Raw genomic sequence first — 23,194 nt, forward strand, 5'->3', positions numbered from 1 at the left:
GTCAGAGCCGGAAGAGTGGTTCTGAATGAGACCCACATCATGGTCTGCGGTCCGGAGAGGCTCATTAGGCATGGCTTGACTACCAGAGATCTCAACTGCGCTAGCTGCAGATACTGATGCAGCAGTTTGACTACGTAATTATCTCGGTAGCTAAGCGCACATAACGAAGGCGCAATAGCCTACTGTTGCGATATGGTAGTACATATTCTGGTAAAGTTTAAGTACATGGCTGACTTGAAAGCAGAAAACAGAACCGAACTTCACTGGAAAGTCGTTGGGTTAATCAGTTCGACGGTGGAATCACTGTACCCTCATACATCCTAATCCTAACGGCGACAGCTGTTATGAAAGAGTGATCGAGAACAGACGACGCACGAGGATGCTGGATTGTCTTTGAAAGGTGGAACAGGACAATGGACAAAAGTTCATTTTTAAAGAAAGAATATTCACAACAAGACAAGTGTCGCAGTACTAAACGAATGACGAAGTTGTGAATCTGTTTACAAAAATAAGGTCTTCCGAGTGAGAATGAATTCATCAGTGAAGGGCTGAGAATACGCTCACCGATCGTGGTCGCTTTAACTTTGGAGGGTTGTGTGAGCCCACAGAAGTCCTTTTCTCGACTTCGGCTGGGCGCGAGGACTGCAAAATGAACACGGTAAAGCAAACATGAATAGATGACACCATATCGTATCATATCATATCATACCATATACTGTCATAACAAACCATGCTGTACAACGGGCACGAGAACGAAATTCAGAATAATCGTTGACAGTATAGAAAAATCCAGGGAGTGAATGACAAGGGGATTGATTAAACCACGAGGGCATCGTGTTTTGGCTAAATAACAACTTTAAAACCATGCAACTCAGCACAACTCTGAGGAAAAATGAGACACACGAGGTTCAATCACTTACAAAAAAACAGGCGTAACAACGTTCCACGGGATTGTTAAAAGGAGTACTCTATGACTGATGGTTTGTTGCAACAGACTTTTTTAAAACTAAGTATTACGTGAAATTTTCATCAATATGATGGAAAGTATAGATGGGTGGAAAAGAACATTAACCATTAGTTCCCTATCTTCAAGATCGAAACAACGATAGTAAGAAAGTTCATACATCAGGAAGCTTCACTCATTTAGTGTCATTAACAAGTTAAAGAAGAAATTTTTGAAACTCGAACTAGTCTACTCATCAGCCGGGGACTATTTTTACTACTATTTTTGCTACTAAAAATTACATAAATGAGAATGGAAAACAGTCAGAATCCAAGCAAAACAAACAAGATGAAAAGTTGATTATGATGACAATAGGGCTTCATTACAAGATTGTGCACTACGTTGTTTTCTTCACTTTTTGTACAAAGACCGAAACCGAACCCGGGATTTTATGGAGGTGAACCAAAAAAAGCGCTACATGTCGACCGTGGTTCCTCTCCCCCACACGGCAGAGCACGATCTGTCTATAAATTAAACTATTGATGAACGGGATAAGCCGTCGCGCAGTCCAAGGGAGAATACCGTATCAAGATCAAACATCATGCAGACAGCATCTAAAGAATCAAAACAATTATCGGGGTGATAATGATCCGCTAAGCAATCAGCTGTTTGGATCAGATCTGATCGGTTGAGTACATTAGGATATTCGGCCTCTGAATGGCATTTCAATGATAAGCATACATTAGTTAGTTACAATAAGGCTGTTCATCGAAGGGATCCATGAATGGCAATATTAATCGCTGTCGTTATCAATGGCCAACGAGTTGAACCCGGTCACCCACTTAGACTTACCGACAAATAATACACAAAACCTTGGATAAGTCATATTTTGTGATTATGCATGCATGAATCCACAAGTGATGGAGCGACCCGTAAAATGCGAAGGCCTACAAACTAGATGATGTAGGGAGAACTTACAGATGTCGCTTGTGACCTCTTTAGTCCGCTCTCTTGCGAAGACGAATCGGTTGCATTTGTCCCGGTTTGGCTGAGCACGTTGAAGCAAGAAAGACCAATCTTATTTCGGAGTCCAAGAAAATGGGCCTGACTACGATGGAGATTTGGTTGGCTGGAGAAATTGGCCGAACAGGATGAGGAATTGTCGTTGAGTTTTACGATCAATTCTGATTGTGAATCTTCCGATACAAAGCGTCCGATATCCGAACGAGGAACGGTGAAAACACGACTCAACAGAGAGCCCCGCTGTAGAACCGAGAAAAAACAAAGATGCTGTAAACTGAGGGTGTGGTTGAAAACGGTGCACATCAGAGAGGAGACCAGAGTCTTAGGCGATTTTGAGTACCCTGTCCAAAGAATTCAACTATGATAAGAGTTATATCCCGTATATCCGAATATCTGAATGTTGTGCTCATCGAAACGTTAAAACATACGCAAAACCCGAGTCAAAAGAAAATTACCATTAAGATCTACCTACTCCACCTTCTTTCTGTTCAATCCGTTAAGTTAATGGAAGGAATGACGTGATATTCTGCAAAAACCATAGTACTTGTTATGTTAGTGCATCAATCACGTGTGACGAAGAGAATGTCGGTTATCACAGACCGCAACAAACTGCTCACAAAAAGCAACAGTGTGGAAGGTTAGGTGTTCCGAAAATACAGAACAAGGACCCGGAACCCATCGTATCAGTGAATTCCGGTAAAAGAGAGCACTCACCTTTCGAAGCTTGCTGCTACTCCCAGAATACAATTCTCCGTTCACAGGGTCAGAAGTAGTGTTCGAACGGGGCGCGATAGCAGAAGGCGAGTTGTGATACTGAGGTGCACGGGATTCGGGTGGTTTCTTTACTTGAAAAGCATTGATGAGGGTAGACTGGGAGTTTACAACGCACTTAGACTTGACTGAAACACCTGAGGAAATAAGCGGAAATGTCACGTGAACAGTACCCGCTTTCACAGGACAAAACAAACAGTAAACTACTACTGTTAAGGTTAACTCACCGGTTGTAGAAAAAACAGGAGGTCTCGTGTTGGTTGGGGCAAGAAGAGTTTGTTTACGTGATTTCGCTTTTATTAAAGCCTGGCGTCCAAGAGACTGAAGCTGGAGATGAGAAAATAGTACAATCATAAATAATAGCGGCGTAACGGATAAAGGCAGGTGCATCTAGTAAGACCAGGTTTAGTACGGTCAGTCGAACGGAAACATAGCTATGCCATTTACACACAAAATGCAAAATGTGTGCACATGTACGATGAAATAAATACCAGTCATAGTGTTCTGCGCATATTGAAAAAAGTATACAGAATGAAATCCGGATTTGCGACAAAGATGTTCAGCGTGGCCACTTGATTTTCGGAACTCACTGGTAACCTGAATCTTAGTAGTTAGCTTAAGTAAATCCAATGGCTCCAAAAAGTTCATAATCCCATCATACATTCGTGGGAACTTCAGCACAAAACATTCCGATTATTCACCAGTAGTCAGACCGCTGTCTGAATGAGCAAACGGCTGGTTAAACAGAATCACACCTTGGGGAAAGCCCGCGTTCTCTTGAAGTATCATTCAGCATTACAACCTACACCAGCACCTTCATTGTGTCAAAACGGGCTAAATGCGACACGAGTGCATGCTTAACTTCCAAATATGGCTGACGAATCCGTAGTCAGTGTGATAACAGACTTTACATGCTGTCTCGGGGCTTGCCTCTTCACAACTTGCACAAATCAGGGTAAAAAGTACCTTACATGCTCAACGCCAACAGACAAAGAATTCAAATGACTCAAAAGTTGATTGATCGGAGACGTAGAGTTCACCGTAGTAAACACAGACTATGCGTTAACAGTGTGGTATTCTCACCAAATTCTGCGCAAAAGTTTAGTAAAAACCACGGTTTCTTTTGGGAAAGTGTAAAATGGGAGTACTCAACGAGATGTCGAACATGAACCTATTCCAAACTCTGCTGCCGTACTTCCAGCGAATACTAAATCGTGTGATGGGGGAGCATGTCCGCCGAAATTTGTGCAGCGAAGCGTTCTACGCAACATCAAAACGACGCACTGCTGCGACTTCTATCCCAGTTTTCACATTGATAAGAACAACCACCAGCAAGAGAAAAATAAGAGCACAGATTCAGGTTACCGGGAATGCCGGCTCACCTGGGATTCGGACCGCGTCGGTGTTATCGATGGATCGTCGTTCTCATCATGAGAAGCCGCATCATCAGCATCACTTGAACGTTGTTCAGCTTGCTGCTTGGTCGGAGAAATGGAATCCAGATCCACTTTATCCGTGCTGACGGGTTTACGGTGCAATCCTCCTGCAAGCCAACGATCCATTGGCCCAAAAGGAGGTCTGTCTTGGTCTTCGTCTTCATCAGAGTAATCAGCAGCCTCGGTATCGAGCTGGTCTATCAATGGGTCCTGAGCATCTAGATCGATGGAGAAAAAATATATAAGTAGAAATATGAACCGTCGATTGGTGTCTTAGTACACGCGATTACCCGATATTGGTCCGGGTTTACCAAAAGAGAATATAGAACTGAGATCAATCACTTGGTAGAGTACGGAACTTCAGGTGCGGAGAACCATAGAATGTCGAGAAGACCGAGAGGACAAACTAGGTCGGGCAAGAATACTAAGATCAAAAAGGCCTCTGAAACACAACAGAATGTTCTGCCAACCAGTAGCTTACCGTGTCAACGCAGCGGTACTAGCTTCAGTGACAAACGCCACGGTGACGCTTATTATGGGAAAGAACACATTACAATGCTTTTTCGTCACTTAGAAACGATCACCAAAACAACACTGCGTACAATGGTTCAGGAATTTTCGACCTCTACGGCTGCATGAAAGACATTTGACTGAGTGCCATGTCAGAGGTGGTGATGCCAAATCCGGGAACCATGAAGCGATTCTGCATCCACACGGCATATAAGACTCGGAGTCGCCTGTGTGGGTTGCGATTTCAAGGTAATCCAAAAGCAGTGTTAATTTTCTATTTTCTACTTGGGCTATTGATTTAGAGAGCGGCGGAACGGTATGCCATGTCCATTCGTACCGTTTACATATATACCAAGTGAGTGTAGTTCACACGGCCTCCAGAATGAATTATCGTCGCTTACGCAACTTACTTCGTAAGATTCCCAGGTCAGACGCTATCGTTCCATCCCGGAGATCTTGCCAACGTTGATTAACTAATAACAACATAAGGCGAAAGTGAGCGATTCAACTGACCTGGGAAGTTCCGGTTAAGACAACACTGGTGTTCCTCACAAACACAAGCTCTAGGTAACCCAGGAGTCACTCAGTCTCTGTTATTGGGACGTCAGTCTCCTTAACCATCACGCCACGGACGAAACCAAAAGTTGTTCGTTCAACGGAAAAATTTCTTGCTGAAGAGAACAGAAACTCGTCTGATGATTGGATTTCAGTTCAACCAATCTACTATTCACCTCGTCCTACTGGAAGAAATCTGGGGCTTACGGACGGAAGGTTTAAAATAATTTGACGAGTTTGGCCAATTCTACTAAGAAATCAAGCTTGAGACAACATGGCGCGATTGGCTTCACAACGCTATTCCGGAATAACGCAACTACCTATGTACTTCCAACAATACGGACCCGAGTGATTCGGGCATTCCTTTTCCGGAAAACATAAGACAAGTTATTGAAGAAGGTTCTTCTTTTATCCCCCCACACGGGTTGGAGCTGCCACCGGAGGGTCTGCTGACAAGGGGCCTTGCCACTATCAAGTGTTGAGGGTTTCGGACTTCACATAATTTGTAGTGTTCGTTGCTGGAAATGACACTGAACCGAAGTATGAGCATAACTTGTCGTCGATCGCCATGTGTAGGGAGCTCTAGCCGGCGACGTACATAGAGTCGACTCATCCTATCACATAAACTAGGCGTAATAAAACGAAATATTGAGCGAGCTTAAAAACACTAAATAAGATGTTAAGAATAGATGCGGCTAAATCAAAGCCACCGGCGAGTTCACGGTGAAAAATAGCTCATCAGCGGTAAGAGATAAAACCTCAAGTAGAGAGTAAACCGTATTGTCCGGTAAATCCACCCATACGGGATCTTACGCGTCACCGCCAATGGACAGTGATTTTTATCGCATCTGTGAAGGACGATCGATTGCTCCTTACAGTAGATATGCATCTTTCTCGCCCTGTTGTCTATGTAGTGGATCGGCCTGAAGAGCTGCGACAAGACAAGGAGTATATATGTGAATATCTCGAGCAAACGCTCGACAAGCGCATTGGGCAAAGTGAAGATTAGTCACGACCGACAGTGAAGGCAACAAATGAACAGTCTGCTGCACACAAGATACGACCGTAAACTGTGGGCTTCCAGTCGGCCGTGATAGCTCAGCAGGGAGAGCGTTAGACTGAAGATCTAAATGTCCCCGGTTCGATCCCGGGTCGCGGCAGTCATTTTCATACTTGACATTAGCGTAGACTGTTCTCGCCATACATAACATCCTTTTAGCTTAAACACTAGAATTTTGCTAATCACACGAATATTGGAGAGCGGCTACTGTGCTGTTACGTTCCAGAAATAAGCAGAGGGCGCTCATTACCATTCCATTACCGTTTGGTCGATCGGTCATTCTCAAGGGGGAACCCCTTATTGCCTTGCAACACTTTCGATTGTCTGGAATAGCTAGGCCGATAAAAAGGATTCGGAAAGAGGGCGTAGTGCCTAAAGTCCAGGCGATCACTATCACATTTGGCAACACTGGTGACTCCACAGACTATCATCGTGGAAAGCAACGCCAGGTGCTTCACTGCCCAACAAACATATCAGTTTATTTCAACACAGCCTTATAATGGAAAAAAAGAAATGAGGATCTAGGGCTGGCCTACTATATGCATCCGAGATGCTTGTACCTCCGACAGTCAGACAATCTCGATAGAAAATGACAGCATGAACGCCACTGGCAACGGTCTGTCGATACGTCGTTCAGTGTTCCCAGTCAAGCAAACGGAAGGTCATGTAATCCCATCCTGAAAGAAGAACAGAAACAACAGTACCCGAAAACTCCGTAACGTCCTACATTAAGTCCTGCCGTAACAAATTCTATCCATCTCTAAGTTTCCCCATACCGAATGAGGCTGAGAAAACAGCACTCATCTCGGTAGGCGGTAACTCGGTATGAGTAACACATGGTGCAGCTATTTTAGCTTGCATTCCTTGGATGACGTACGGTCTGCTTCACCCAAAACCCGTCTCCTGATCACCTCATTGCAAATTTGTTGGTTTCAGCCGATATTCCAACTACAGTTATGAGAAATCCGTGGTCGAAAACCTGGAGACGTCTCACATCCCCCCGCACAGGGGAGATGCAGCCGTACAACAGTAAAACCTACCCTGTGGTCTGATATACGCTATATGCCTTTCTGGTGCGATAAATGGCGCAAATTAGCAAGCACAGCTACGGTTACGGTTGTAGAGAAACTCAAATATTCGTCTGATCACCTTAGCAATTAAGTAATTTAACAAAAGTGCAGAGAGTGGACATTCTTGCCGGCCACCACTATTTGTAGGAAAGCGGTCGAGCAGCTCCCATACACTCTCACGTCACCACAAGTATGTGAATACAAACAGCGCATGATATTCAGCAACTCCCGAGGCGTATCCTGTTACCTCAAGCTCCTTTCCCGCGGGAATCCTCATTGCTCATCTCGGGTCTCGTCTACACATGCTCTCGCACAAAGACGCAAGATGAGCGACGCAAAGAATATGTTTACAACGGGGGAACGTGACGCTGTGGTTGCCACACGCATTGTGAGTATTCTTTTCGAAAATGGGCACCACTATCGTATAGCGGTGGTTGGTTTGCACGGTATTTCTCCCAGACAGAGGCAGATAACTTAGACAAGAACCAAGTTTCATCTCTATCTATAAAAACAGGATGTGGGAGTGCATCGGGACTAGTAAGTCGATTGCCTTTGAGGAATAAAATTGGTCTGCTCATTCGGCCTGGAGTTCCAAGTTCACTGTCAGGGCTGCGTACCAGGTCGAAAATCTGGCTGAGCAACTGCAGGTGATCAGTTGAATTGTACTTGGAGGTGTTTACGACAATGATTCACACGCTCTTGCTTTCTACAGATAGGCAGGCCGTTTCTGTCGATTGGTGGTTCGCACATCAATGGCCTTTTGGGGCCTGTTGCGAGACAGTTTACACATTCCGAGTTTCTCGGATACTCTGTCTCTTTAGCTTTCTCGCTGTAACTGTAGGCCAGCAGAGTCGTTTAAGAAAGCCACATCAACGACAACCGTTAGACAGAGGCTGAGTTGAATGGGGTTCACAAGGAATCCTTGTTTCATGGTAGCGAGATAGTCAGCAGCCGAAGGCCTTCGTGAGTTATGTGAATTCTGTGGCGACTAGCGATATTCGCAGGATTTTGTTCGAAGCTGTCGTGAAGAAAATATCAGGTTCATCGTGTTGCGACGAGCACGGAACCTACACTGTTCTACGGGAGTGTGTGCTTCGATCAATTCAACTTTCAAACGGAGTTCCAGTCGCGCCAGCAGCTCGCTGGTGCAGCCCAGCACACCAATGCCTACGTGAAGTTTTGGCGTGATCACGGCATTGCTGCTTCTAGTGGGACCTCCTCTTCCTGCCAGACAACGTTGGCCAGAACATACTTGAACAGTTCTGCTGCCCGTCTTCTCCAGCTGTCTGGTCACTCCATAATTGCATGTTAGCTTGACACATCTCTTGGATAGCAGGAGGCAGACCCAGAAAGAGTTTTATCTCCAGTTGAGGCAGTCTACCTACTGCGGTCAAGTAGACGCTCATCGGCCGAATCAATAGTTTATTGAAGTGCCTGCGCAGGTAACGTCTACCTCAGTCTCATGACAGTATCCTGGACAGTTTGATGTTCAGTCCATAGATAGCATCCAAATGATCGCAAAACTCCGCGTCGCTATCGTGCAGCGAATTCATATGTGAGCACAGCTTTCTGTACTATTTATCCTTGACGCGGCTGAGTTGCCGAGGCAGGTCACATCAAGAATCATTAAGCTCGTTTCTTGACCTCGCTGTCCGCGTGGGTAAGACATTGGGCGAGTGCTTCTTTCTTTGCAATCATTGGATGTTTTATATGGTGGCTGCCATCAAACTTAGAAATCAAAGCCTAAGAACGCACTACAACTCTCAAAATCCAAAGAGTCACGGTGAATTGCAATCCTGCATTGGGATAAATGGTAAAATGGCGGGTATGAACTATTTAACTCTTCCAAAAATTATTAAAGTTACGTACACACAAAGTGTACCAAAGTATACAGAACGTATAGACTTTTCAGTAGGTCTGTGATTACGCATTCATCGGGTTTCATCTAATAACGCGCAGCCGTTCAATAACAATTACTTTTCGAACATTTAGGATTAAAGGCTGGTATATTTCTTACCACCAAATTACTCATCGACTCGTCAGTTCACTGGATCCCATAAGACTAACTAGTCAATCAAAAGGTTAGCCGGTCATAAAACCTTAGCACTATTTCACCGACAGATTAACTAAGACGTTTTTCGGTCATTGAGAGAGCACTTCAGACGCTAATCACACTCACCCAATCCACGCCACCGGAAGCGTCGCTGCCTGACCTGGCCGGTTTCAGCATACAGATCGCCATCTTCGAAGTACAATTCCTAAGTAGAAAGAACCAATTGCAGGACAGAGTGAAGCAAACAATTAAGCGGATAGGAACTAAAGTTGTAGTCGGAATTGAAAAAGCGCGGTTGTTGTTCAGTTGTTCAGTTGTTCAGTCCGATTTTAGCATGCTCATCAGTGCCCCGGAGAGTCCAATCCATAGTGCGTGAACAGCAATCTCTGGATATGAGAGCAGTAGACCCACGGTATACCCGACTTTCAGTCACACAGAACACAGGTCTGTTCCTTTGCAAAAACTATTCAATGAAGGACTCTGGAAGACGGTTTTGGCTAGCTGTACCAGTAGGAAGACATCACAGACAGTCTGATGAAGCTTCACTGAATCGCCCATCCTTGCTAAACAGATAACTAACAGTCTTCTTGAATAGGAAGGTATTTAAATCTTACAAATGAGAGATGGTCATGCAAACCCGCCTTTGTGGTGAAAGGACGGAAAGATATATAATAATTATTGGATAGATGTTCACAAGTGAACCGCGGAAATCGAGGGCAGGTTATCGGCGTTTGAATTATAACAGTGAAGTAGCTGTGCAGTACTGTAATACGAGGTACAAGATGATTTGCACCGCATAAGGAAGCAGGACTTCGAAATCTCTGGGCCTTCTATTATTCCAAAACATTTTCGTAAACGTTAGGCCTGTGCCTTCTTACCATGTTTATATTTCAAAACATATACATGGTATTTCTGCTATCGATTACCTTATCAAAGGTTAACTACAAAATTTTGTGGATACGGTGGCACATCAGGGAAGTCTGAGAACAATCGTACTTAACTCTCTAGTTAACTCATTACGAATTCGTTGATGCCATCCGACACGAACAACTTACAGATGATTGACAGTAGCTGTCCGAAGAGAACATGCTTTGCAACCATACAGCAACACGGTCCTTACTGTAGCATGGTACGTTCGACCCTTGAGATCAAGTGATATGCCGTTTTGAACCCACAAGTGACGCAAAGTAGCAAACGTGATTTGTAGCCTCTGAGATTCGCGCACCGACTTCATCAGATACACAGTCATCAGATCTAATAAAACTACTGAGATACGTAAAATCCTTCTTGAATTGTAAGGATAATATTCAGGAATTGGACGTTCTGAAGCACGAATTTCAACTATGAAGGTAAAAATCGGATGCGGAAAGATGGAATGACGGTGGTCAGTCTATTCAAAAGGGTTTATGCTTCACCTTGGTTTTTAAAGACGAGGGCGATGTCGTCTGCGAACTCCAGATCGACAAGATTCTCACCAGCATTAACTAAAGCACCGCGGTTCTGAAAACCTTCAAGAATTCATCCCATTGTTCATCAGTTGCGAGGTTGAATGAGAATGAAGAGAATGGACATCATGCCGGACACTACTTTTTGTGTGGAAACGCATTGACACCTCTGTGACAACCACATTCATTGTGAGTACTCCTTTTGGACACGATGATCGACTTAATTAAGTTGTCTGGGATGGCCTCACTCTCCCAGATAGATAAGTACTGGCTAAGGAACACAGGCAGTAGAAAGTCGTCAGCATCAAGAGCGAGATGGCTCTTGAATAGAGAATTGCAGTTGGACAGTTCTGAGGTAGCTTGCTGACGTTCCCAGCATTTTCCGCATCTTCAATTTCTTTGGCCCTTTAAGCTCACCAAGCTCATCGGTTTGTACGGACATTCAGTTTTACCGCGGATGGTTGCAGGCAGCAGAAATCTGTCGCCGGGTCTCTAGCAAAGACACGGTCATATAAGAGATTCAGTGTTTGGATTTTACCGCAAACGCAATTTCCAGGATCGAGTGGCGTCTTGGATATCTGTCCCCAGTGGCAAATAACATCCGATATCAGGCCATCCGGCAGGTGTTCGAGGAGGCGGTTACGATAGTTTTGTTTGACTTCTGGGTCCAATAACTTCTCAACGGATGAGCGAGGTGTGCGTTTTGCGTAGACCTCAGAAGCGTAATGAAAAGTAGCGGCGCACAAATTCATGATCGAAGTCAACGCTTGTATATCACAAGGAGCAGGAGGTGAATGACACTCGCACTCCTAACTGATGGTTTGTGGTCTGTTTGGACTCGGGGCTGGTTCATTGTTAGTTACCTCGTAGTGAAGTGATCCGTAAATTAGCACTGCAAAAGAACAGTCTGCAGTCGTCACACATCTGGAGCAGGTGCCCTCCATCGTCCGTGCGTCTCCTATCCTATCCAACATGACCACCCAATTGGGCCTCAGCAGCGTTCAGTTTACATACCTGATTGTCCATGTCACCAGCAACCACAGCGATGTCTGTCTTTGGCGACAGTGTGAGGGGATCAGTGTTAACACTTTTACGTTTACTCGTCTTGGATTATGAAGTAAATGAAGCGACCCTGTTGATGGTGCCACGCAACGACGGGTGTAGTGTTAATGGGAATTTCATAATAGTACTCATACCTTGACAATAATATAAGAGATAGTCATTCAGCGGTGCCCAGCTACCATGCCACCCGGAAGAAGCATCAGGATTGCGATACTGCCAGGTTGCTCAAGCCTAGACAAAAGTCGAGATGCAGAGGTCGAGTTCGAACCACGGGCCTTCCGGTCAGTGAACCTGCGCTCTAACCACTGAGGCCTCTCGACCCCCTTTTTAAAAGAACAAATTGCCACCTACGTTCCAAACCCCAACCTGGAAGGCCAGGGGACCGTGTTGGTCATAGCTCTAACCAGTGACCAACCTGATATGAGAACGTTCACGGATACCCTACTAGTATAGCTCAATGGATCATGGAGGCACACAAATCGTCACACCACGATAAATGTCAGTCTCTTGGTGACGTTACTGATGGAACAATCAGATGAGGAAAGTCAGTATCGCAAATTCATCATAAGCTACTTGATGAATTCGATAATCTCGATCTCTCCTGAGAATCAGATGTTTATGAACATTAGAACTTTACTTCTTCAATCAGGTGCACTTTATTAACTCATGACTTCGCTCACTGTACGGTATCGAATGAATCTAGATTGCTTTTCTTCTGTTTGCGATCATGGGCAATGTACGCGAATGCTATAGTTTGGTACGCTGTAGGACCTGGATACTAACAGTACGAGAGGTGGGTGGAATAGAGGATAAGATCAATAAGGAGACGAGGATATGTATCAATGGATGCATGCTATCCTCAAATACGCGAGTAACTCAAAACGCTGATAAGGTGAGACTCCGATATCTAGTCTCGCGCCCAGCGGGGAAAGCACAGGTAGTTATTAAGGCTCCATTGTCCGTTCTCTCGAACAGAGAGACTACCTGGCACGAGCAATAGACGAAATTCAGGGAGTGTACTACAGAGAAACGGAAAATAAACATCCAAGCATTAATTGGCGTTCCACACTACTCGCAGTTAAAAATGTCACTTATCAGTACTATTACTAGGCCAACCGAATGTAAGTTACAGTTACCCGTGAAACTTATTTGGATAGTTGTGCTCTTGCTGGACCCCAAGATAGCTCAGTAGTTAAAGCGCGAACTTACTGACCGAAAGGCCAGGGGTTCGGACCCAGCCTGTGTCTCAGTTGCTTCTGTCAAGGCTTGAGCAACCCAGCAGTATCTAAGCCCTCATGCTTCCTTCGGGTAGCATGGCAGCTAGGCACCAAGAGTAGCAGTATTATTATTATTACTTATACTGAACGGATCGTTTGGCAGCAAGAAGAGGCTTACTTTGGCGATTTCATGGGGACGCACGCAACTTACCTTAAGAAAGCGCAATTCTCGCTGGTCCTGGTCGGCCTGTAGTCGCTGATGAACTCGTTCTACCTGTCGGCGTAGACGACCGGCAGATGGCAAATTCGCATCATCTTCAAACTCCATCTCATCCGAACCGCCTTCAACATCATCGTCATCTTCATCATCCATGTAATATGCACGTTCATTTTCATCTCCGGACAACTCAGCTTCTTCGTCAAGAAAAGTATCCACTCGGAACCTGGGAAGAATGTAAGCTGAAAGTAAGCCTGAACACGTCGTGTAACCACTTCCCACCTCAGAACACTGACAGGCTTGATACACCTTGGGACATTTTAAAGATTCAACTGAATTGTTATAGAACGCAATGGAACAAAATTAACCACCCATGTTTATGACATGTGTAGACAGAGAATGTCAAGAGACTGGATTACCAAGGAAACTGTAAACAGTGAAGCACAAGGAGTTATCGTACCTTTTCTTTCTCTGTGGAAGTGGAGAGCCACTTTTCAGCTGTTTGACTAGGGCCTCTTCCTCGTCCGAAACATATTCATTCCCATCATCTGAGAGTTCCTTCGCTTCCTCACTGTCGATTGACTCGGTTTCGTCATCCAAGGTCCCCTTCTCATCCGAATCACTGTCCGATTCACCTCTATCTATTTTCTTGTCCTCTTGGTTCATCGCTCGTGATGTTGATTTCGGCCCTGGGGAAGCATCTTCAGAGCTTTTATTCGATTTTATGGAACACACAGAGCTATACTCCTCTTCCTCATCATCTTGGATGAATAGTCTATGTCTGCGTACTGGTTTTGTATCTTCTTTCTGTTAATAATGAGACAAAAATAAACGAAACAAGACAACACACTCACGTGTTCACGTGATTACCAACCACATCTAGTGTAGTGAGCACTGAATTCACAAAACAGGGAGGACTGAGAAGAAAACAGAGGATAGACGAACTTGCTTGCCAGGGTCATCAGCTTATCTTACGAGTGCTTCTTCGTCGCTCGGAGTCACAGTGATGGCAGAATTTGTCACGGCAACCAAATACTACAAACGTTGCATTTGAAGCACGTCTAAAGCACACCTAGAGCAAGGTAAAACTTGGGGCGAGATCCAGATTGTGAAGCCAAATGCGAGAGTCGGGACATGATTGCCCGTTTGCATGCTGAACCAAGCTCAATAACACGGCTGTCTTTCAACGCCATATTGTAAAACGTCACCTGCAAGCAGCGTGGTTAAGAGTTCGAAGCACACAGTGTCCTCTAGGTATGCTATTCACCATCCGGGTTGCTAAACAGTCACAAGAAAACCCAGGTAACTACGACATAGTAGAAGATGAAGCACAAACGAGTGGGACAACGAACCTCGGCTAATTTCTTCTTAAATGGTGAATCTTCCGTATTACCCGCGATAACCTCAGGTGGGCCCGTAGAGAGGTCTGGGAAGAACAAGAACAACAAAGGTAAGGTATTAGACTTTTCAGTGTGATTCACAAAGAAAATGGATGAAAAATGTATACATGAAGCCTCCGTGATGGAAACATCTACTCCAGACTAAGCAACAGACTGGTTGGCTTTAGGAGCATGAAATAAACTGGTGGGTTTTATCAACGAGTATTGTACTCGTAACTTTTTTCTAGCTATTGGGTTTACTTTGCATTCCGGGGCTTAGACGATTGGTAGTAAGTAAGCTGAATAAAATGGTCAGAAGACCAGTGTTAAAGGAGATTAACTGCCTGAAACTGAACTAAAAGGTGATTTGCCCGACCCTTTTACGTCCAGCTGATGAGTGCCCATAAGCATAAAGGCACAAATTTGGTCCAGTTTTCAGTGATCTGACCATCACAGTACTGGAAACACAATTTCCCTTTTAAAGAGCAAGTCAGTGTTGCCATCCGAAAGATACAACGTTCACCCGAAGCAACGAGGTATTGTGTAACGGACGATCTGAAAGACACTTTAGTACCTTACCACACAACCGAAGAACTTAAGTGGCAATGGTATTTGAAAAATTTAATAAACAGTAAATCGAGAACAGTTGAAATGGAACAAAATCAACGAGTCTACAAACTGACCATCTTCGGCAAATTCTTGAGATCCGACCACCTGCTCGGTATCGTCAACAGCAGCTGAGTGATCAACCACAAATGAGCCTGCGAATAGCTTAAATCGGGCATCGTGGTCCCGCTGGGAATCTGGAGATCAAACAGGTAAACACAGGTAAACTCTGGCGGAAAAAAAGATGTGACATACTCCATGTCCTTTATATTACGATTATGGAGGTTATATTAAATGCAGGAAGAAAAAACTAGGATTATCGTATTGGGAAACCGAAAGCTTATCCACTGGATCACTGAAGCCACATCACGATGTAATCCCTCCAGCTCATCTCACTGTTGTTTGCCCAAAAATATCACAGACTAAAAGAGAACACAAAGGCACAAAAGCCGCTCCGCAAAAAGGTTCATTCCAAAAATACTGAAATTTTTAACACACTTGCATGTGAATCCTGGGCGAGCGGCCAGTCAAAATTCCTCCGCTGTCATCGATTATGAGCACGGTTTAGTCACTCCTGCTGGCAACTCAATAATAAAAAGAAGGCGGGTGCAGTGCCTGAGTCGATTCACATACTGTGGAACTCAGTATTAACATGCTTCAAAGAATGAACAAACCCATTTACTGCTTGTGCGGGTAGATAAACCCAATTGTGGTGAAAGGTAACCTATGTGCGAATCACTTCAACTTAGATACACGTGGTCGAATTTTCTGTTGGTTTTGGCAATTTGACTACAAACGTTTTATCGGTGATCGATTTGTGTATGCAGTAAACCTCAGCAAAAAATTCGACCACCAACTGATGGAAATGAGCAATCAACGTTCAGTTCTTTGCCGGACTACGAACAGGCAGTACCATGTGGACCAATAGTGTGGTCACTTCAAGTAACGAGCAGTAAATGTCACGCATTGGGACACAGAGTAATCTATCGCGGAGAACACTGAGCGACAGTTGACCAACTGAAAAAGTGTGGCTGGTGGCCACGTGTCTTACAGATTAAGCCGAAATGTCATGGAGCCGATCCTTTTGGACCCATAGGACCAATGCCAACAAGAGCACGGTCTGTTTGGTTAGTCTTTTCATCAATCTATCACAACTTTAATATAAATGCTGAAACGAACACAATAGTAGTTTCCTTCTTCTGTTATCTGTCGTGTTAGGCACAAAAAATTCACTTGGGGAGGGCTCTCGTTCAAATGCATGGTCGTGTGGAGGACATCGTGTACAATGAGAATAGTGCAACCTATATCACACTAGTTTTTTCTCAAAACCTCTGTAAGATAGTGAAGTTGGCCTCACTAATGATCTACAACTATACAAGTTCAAACAGATGACACAGTACTTCGTTATAAAAGGTGCAAAAGAGAAACGGCCTGAGCACCAGTCCAACAAGAGGCTCCTTCATGTTATCTACTCATTGAGGTTTCCTACATGATATCCGACGTTCACCAACTAAGTCCCATAACCTATAAAACACACGCACATCTCACCGTCAATATTCGTAACTCTGATGGGTTAACAAGCAACCTACAAGACGTCAAAAGCCGACTGAAGGGTACAACGACAATCACAGTCTTCTGCGGACATAATCAAAAGGCTTGGAAAACAATCCCACTAGTGACTGAACACATGCTGAGCTTCAAAATTAAGACGATGTGGAAGTCTCAGGTATGAATTCCAATGGGTGACTGCATGACAATCAGCAGACTAATAACTAAGAAAGATTGCAACGGAACAAAGTGAAACTGACTGATTGACGAGCTTATGGAAACTGACCAGTCTTAGGGATCTCCAGAGATATAGCCTCTTCGATGCCTTCAACGGGAGCTGAGCCATCCACGGCAAAAGAACCTGCAAATAACTCAAAGCGGGCATCATGTTCCTTTTGGGACTCTAGAGAGACAAAAACAGAGGTGAAATCATGATAGGATCAAACAAAGGTGAGCTTACACGAGTAAGAAACAGAAACATAGAATGGGGAACGGGTGCAAGTTCGTGGTAGCCAGGTCTTAAGCGGAAACACAAAAGTATCGGAGTTGCTTACCTTGCTCAGGAGCGCAGGAAAGGATCACAGTGACAGCCTCGCACGGCTCAACGCCATCTGCATCTGAACGGGACCTTTGGACAAAACTCTCCGGAGTCATTTGGTTTTCCGAATGATGTTCTTGTGGATCTGTCAGAAAAGAAATACGGTGCTACACATGAAAAGGGGACGGATTCGAATTGGGGAAAACACACACTCATCAAACTGGTTACCCCCAGGATGTTGGTCTACCGCTGGTAAAGCGTTCAGCTGTAGCACCCTTCCGGTGCCTAGCTCTCATGCCACCCAAAGGAAGCACGAGGGCTGGGATACTGCCAGGTTGCCCAAGCCTAGACAGGGGAAGTCGAGTGGCGGAGGTCGGATTCGAACCACGGACCTTCCGGTCAGTAAATTCGCGCTCTAACCACTTGGGCCCTCTCGCCCCCCGTTGGTGGATAGGGCAATAAGTCCTAAGAAGGGATCGCGTTCTTTTCAGACGGAGTGGTATAGATTGACCAGTAAGTAAACGAATGGATGACGGGAAGTACGTTTACATGAAGAACGGTATGGTATCAGAACAGACGCAATTCACGAATGTACTGAGATGCACGGACCTTCGGTCAGTAAATTCGCGCTCTAACCACTTGGGCCCTCTCGCCCCCCGTTGGTGGATAGGGCAATAAGTCCTAAGAAGGGATCGCGTTCTTTTCAGACGGAGTGGTATAGATTGACCAGTAAGTAAACGAATGGATGACGGGAAGTACGTTTACATGAAGAACGGTATGGTATCAGAACAGACGCAATTCACGAATGTACTGAGATGGCTGGTGGCATTACTAGTAGCTGCTTCTGTTCTGCTTCGAATCTAATCGTTTGTAACTGATAACAGATATGCCCTTATAGTTCAATGAATTAATCTTTATCTTTCAGCGACAATACTTAGAATGGTTAATTTGCATCCTAACGTGAAAACAGCTCAGTGTTTTTAGTGTGACCACTGGTGTATCGATCCAAAATCATAACAGCCTGTGAATCGTCTCTTCAGTTTCTTGGCTGAATGGACTAATAACTTGGTGTTATGAACGATACTGAAAAGTAGCAGTGGGAAGTAGTATCCTGGAGAAGTCTCATCACATCATGGTTGGTGGCGGACTAAAACCCAGAAAAGGTAACTCTCAAAGGATGAAAGTAGGGAACTTTGAACTGATCTGTAGGATCGGGGTAGCTAAGGATCTCACAGGACGCTGGGGCTACCGGACTACACGCACTTCGTATCTACCAGGCAATATGAACAGGCGGACGAGGGAAATAGATGATGTACTGAGAAATGTCAAGAAATGGTTCTGTGGGTAAACGGGTTAATGAACATCGCGAATTGAGCAGAACGTACAAACAATAATAGCACAATCGGTATGAGCAGCAAGGCGTCAGTTAGTGTAAATTAGCCGTATAGAGCGATAACGGTGCAGAAAACAATCAGTATGTTTGGAAGAACCGCACTTTAACCCACACCCCCCAAAGAACGAATGCCTAGAAAATGTTACCTCAGTAGTGTTTACTATTGAGCGGAAACACCAGCAAAATCACTATACAGGGGGAGACATGAGCCCCCGAAATGAGTGAAATGTGAGCGCAAAGTGGTAGGTTGCTACTTTGGTTAAGTGGAAGGTTCTCCTACAGTTGCCAGCCAAACGATTTGATACCTCAGATATGTACAACTGGCCCTGACTGTTTTCAAACGTGTCATCTCAGGCGAGGTGTGTGCACCGTCCAATATCGCATCACTATGTGAACGTACTGACACCACAGCATAAGACTACCAGCTGGTCAATAAATCCAAAAAATTGAAAATGTATAACAACACCTAACAAACAGCAAAACTAATGACAATTATTAGAAGTATAATTATACTCGTTCGGAAAGGAACAAACGCTTTCTTCCCCGGAACAAAATGGGGCATTGGATACAACTATTATAGGGGATTAACTGTACAAATGCAGACTCACGTGGGTCGGTAGACTGGGATTCAGACACAAGCGCCTTCCTTTGCGAGCTGCTACCATCTGTTGGGGCACAAAAGGAGTCTGCGGAAAGTCGCATGTGAATATCATGCTCGTTTTGAGATCCTGCATCGACAAAGTGGAAGTCAGCGCAGCCGAAAATTAACGGTTGGCAGTTAAAATGATGGTGACACGTTAAAATCTATACTTATAAGTTGGCGCCCTCATCACGAGAAAACCCAAGGTCATTGGTAGGTTTAGAATCGTTCTTTTTTCGCGAGAGCAATGTATGCATCAATCAGAAGCCATATACTAACCTTAGTCCATGTATTCATATCAAAAACCCCTACCACTAACCCACCGCTACGCATTATTACGCTTCCAAATAAGGCACTGATGTCACCTCGATTGGTGATGAAACGTTTGCAATCAAATTGCCCAGCTCGGCGAACAAACCAACGACCGCATCCAACACCATCACGTGTAAGACACGTGGATCGAGGTTCTCCAATCGATGACAAGTGATGGTACCCGGAAAGAACTTAGTTCTTAGGCAATACGATGAAATTATTTGGGAAATCGGACTAGTTGCGAGCATTCAAGTAGAATTTTAATCTTTCTCGACCCATATGGAGGATCTGATACATACTACACCCGCTATACAATGTCGGTTGCTTGTCCATTTAGCTAACCGTCTTCACTGCTTACTGCAACACTACGCGACTGCTAATATAACTGCGCTCACAGCGAATAAAGATAGGAGTGATATATTACTCATGGAATTGTTGAAAAATTTCGACAGCCCACAACCGGTTTCGCCCTTCTTGGGGCTAATTAGGTAGGTGCAGTCCGCGGATTTCCGTCAAACGTATGCTCCATTTGAACCAAGAGGCAGCTGGGTGAATCAAAACCAAATTGGCATTCAAATGAGTGCACTTCGCTAATTTCGTGCAATTTGAGTGCAAGTAGAGCATGGTTGACGGAAACTCGCGAAGTGCGCCTACCCAATGAACCCCAAGAAGGGCGAAACCGATCGACGACTGTGGGAGAGTTTTCGACAACTTTATTAGTTGTGTACCACGTCTATACACGCATCTGGGAATCACGAATGTCGTACCAACTGAAACTTGGGGCGGCCTGGAGCAGCATATTCAGCCGCTTAAAATATCATAAACGAGAGATTCAGTTGGGTTCCAGATGAGTCTCCGTCAAAACCAAATTGATGTGCAAGTTAGCGTAATTAGCTACCACTAGAGGTGATTCCAGGGTTTCAACCGTTCGTTTAACATTGTCAGGAAATTTGACTACTTGGGAGTAGTGAAGTAATATTCCCGCTGCATGATTCTCGAGGACGATTTGGTGAACATACAGTCGATTTGGATTTGAAGACGTCAGACATCACAAAGAGAAATGTTAAGCGAAATAGACTCAGATGCTCCCGCAGAAACTTGGGTTCCAATGAGTCTCCGTCAAAACCAAATTGATGTGCAAGTTAGCGTAATTAGCTACCACTAGAGGTGATTCCAGGGTTTCAACCGTTCGTTTAACATTGTCAGGAAATTTGACTACTTGGGAGTAGTGAAGTAATATTCCCGCTGCATGATTCTCGAGGACGATTTGGTGAACATACAGTCGATTTGGATTTGAAGACGTCAGACATCACAAAGAGAAATGTTAAGCGAAATAGACTCAGATGCTCCCGCAGAAACTCCGGAGAAAACGGAAAACAAGGTAGTCTACACCTTGTTATCTGAAGTCTCCCTAATCGCATTTCGTGGGTCTCACAAAAAATGCCGTAAATAGTAAGAACTCATATTCTCAGTTGAACGGATAGAGCAGAAACTTTGTTAGCGGTGTTTCAATGCCGGTACTCAGTTAGGAAACTAGCACAGTAAATTAGAATTATTATCGTATCAAATAGCTAACTTCGGTCAACACAACAACCGACGATATTTTTGATCAAATATATCCAGCAACACGGTTAGTTTCCAATAAGAAACGCAAAAATCAAAGTAATCACGGCGTTCCCTCTTGAGGTGTTTCTGTTTCGGCTACCGATATTTCCTGTTAGCTTTTATTTGCGAGCGCACTTAGTTTGGCAACCATAAGGATAAACCGATTTCTGGGTCCGATGATCCTGGCCCCACAGACCAGCAGTTAATTGATAGGCAATATTCCTGTTTGTTCTCCTTATTGGTGAAACTGGACACGCAAATCGCTAGTGTGTCCTTTTCGAGAAACAAATCACCAACGAATTCGCTAATTGTGGACTGTCCTTTTTACGCACTGAACAGTATAATAAGCTGTTATAGCGCACACTTATATCACCGAGAAAAAAAAACAGGTTTGCTCCTGGTGCTATGCTGTTTCTCTTTACTAGCTGCGCTAGCAATGGCCCGCTAACCCCCACTCAGTCGCGCATGTATCATCAATTCTGATATCTAACCCTGTGACCAAAGACCTCAGTGCTCCATATTCAATCAAGGCGCAATGACCCATTCACATTCCAGACTACCGCATTGATAGACAGAAATGGAACGCCCATAACTTCCTAATTCGAAGAATCATCTGGACGCACTGTCAAGATTTTTTGGCACGCTGTATCATTATCTAATACCCTGCAATCGACGGCACGTGATCCCTGATCAAAGCATCGATTACATGCCACCACGAACGACGCCCGCGTTGGTTCACCGCCTACAGCAAACGTTGAGAACCTACAATAGTCTGTGTCGCTCCCACTATTCCAACAACACTGACGTGCTCGCGATTAAACTATTATTGTAAGAGGTCCGTCCTATGTTGGAGTCGTGCTCTATCAAGGGGTGTGACACCGGAAAAACTAAGGAGTAAATAATATTTTGTTGTGAAAAGACGATATTTTTACGGAGCGTTAGGAGACCCACATTTAAACAAATTCGTTCAAAGGAGCATCAGGAAAAATACTAGATGCAACCGAAATCGTGAAGACAATCAACTAAAAACTCAAGGGCCTCATAGAATCCGAGTGCATAAGGGTGTAGTAACCATACAATTGGCATTTTCAGCGTGAAATGGTCGCCAGGCGTGTAGCACCAAGACAAGCGACGTGAAACTAACCATCAAAAACGTCAGGCTAACGATACCTCTCCTTTTAACTGAGGTACTCCAATTGGGAAAAATGCGTCGAGCGAGAAATACACTAACCATTCTGGAGCGAGGATCGAACCAGTGATTCCGTAGAAGACTGGTTTTCCAACTCGAACGATCCTGCAAAAAGCTGGAGGCGAGCGGCATGGTCCTTTTGGGACTCTAGTAAAACAAAATGGAATATTTTCGGCAGTTACCGGATTTCTGAAGGATCATTAACAGAAAAATTCTTCATCGAACCAAATGGTGGATAAAAAGCATGCTTGTGCGAAACGGTTAGCAATGTCTATCAAGCCATGAGGATTCAAACCTTTACGGGACTGTGTGCGACGCTCGTCCAGATATGCACTAAACTTTGGGGCACAGGCCGCCGTCAAAAATTAGCGGTAGGGAGAGTCAACACGTCTATTTGACCCAACCAACTGAACTGAAATGGTGAAGATTGAACGTAAGCATGATAATGAAGAAAAGAGAAATTAGGAAGGCAGTCACCAAAAAGACACTGAATTATATCAATCCTTGAAGGATGATGGGGGAATGGAGACCGTATTCACCACCGGATTCAGCGTGACTACTGTTTGTGCTGAGTTGAAGGTCACGTAGTCCAGGATTAACCTCTATATTTGAAGAGACCGGT

At 44.4% G+C, this 23,194-nt stretch overlaps 1 protein-coding gene across 1 annotated transcript in view; it reads right to left on the minus strand.

Annotated features, from left to right (window-relative positions):
• Nucleotides 1-473: 473 nt before the first annotated feature.
• Nucleotides 474-23,194, minus strand: part of T265_08599 (hypothetical protein) — a gene marked incomplete at both ends in the record, with an annotated part of 38,353 nt that continues 15,632 nt past the window's right edge. The window contains 14 exons of the mRNA XM_009174454.1: nucleotides 474-642; nucleotides 1,922-2,206; nucleotides 2,681-2,874; nucleotides 2,965-3,064; nucleotides 4,120-4,391; nucleotides 9,548-9,626; nucleotides 13,357-13,588; nucleotides 13,823-14,169; nucleotides 14,715-14,788; nucleotides 15,425-15,544; nucleotides 17,182-17,298; nucleotides 17,450-17,578; nucleotides 19,435-19,554; nucleotides 22,615-22,719. Of these exons, the coding sequence (XP_009172718.1) occupies nucleotides 538-642; nucleotides 1,922-2,206; nucleotides 2,681-2,874; nucleotides 2,965-3,064; nucleotides 4,120-4,391; nucleotides 9,548-9,626; nucleotides 13,357-13,588; nucleotides 13,823-14,169; nucleotides 14,715-14,788; nucleotides 15,425-15,544; nucleotides 17,182-17,298; nucleotides 17,450-17,578; nucleotides 19,435-19,554; nucleotides 22,615-22,719 (2,279 nt within the window). The remainder of the gene's footprint in view (nucleotides 643-1,921; nucleotides 2,207-2,680; nucleotides 2,875-2,964; nucleotides 3,065-4,119; nucleotides 4,392-9,547; nucleotides 9,627-13,356; nucleotides 13,589-13,822; nucleotides 14,170-14,714; nucleotides 14,789-15,424; nucleotides 15,545-17,181; nucleotides 17,299-17,449; nucleotides 17,579-19,434; nucleotides 19,555-22,614; nucleotides 22,720-23,194) is intronic.

Source organism: Opisthorchis viverrini (genome assembly GCF_000715545.1).
Source record: "Opisthorchis viverrini unplaced genomic scaffold opera_v5_227, whole genome shotgun sequence".
NCBI lineage: Eukaryota > Metazoa > Platyhelminthes > Trematoda > Opisthorchiida > Opisthorchiidae > Opisthorchis > Opisthorchis viverrini.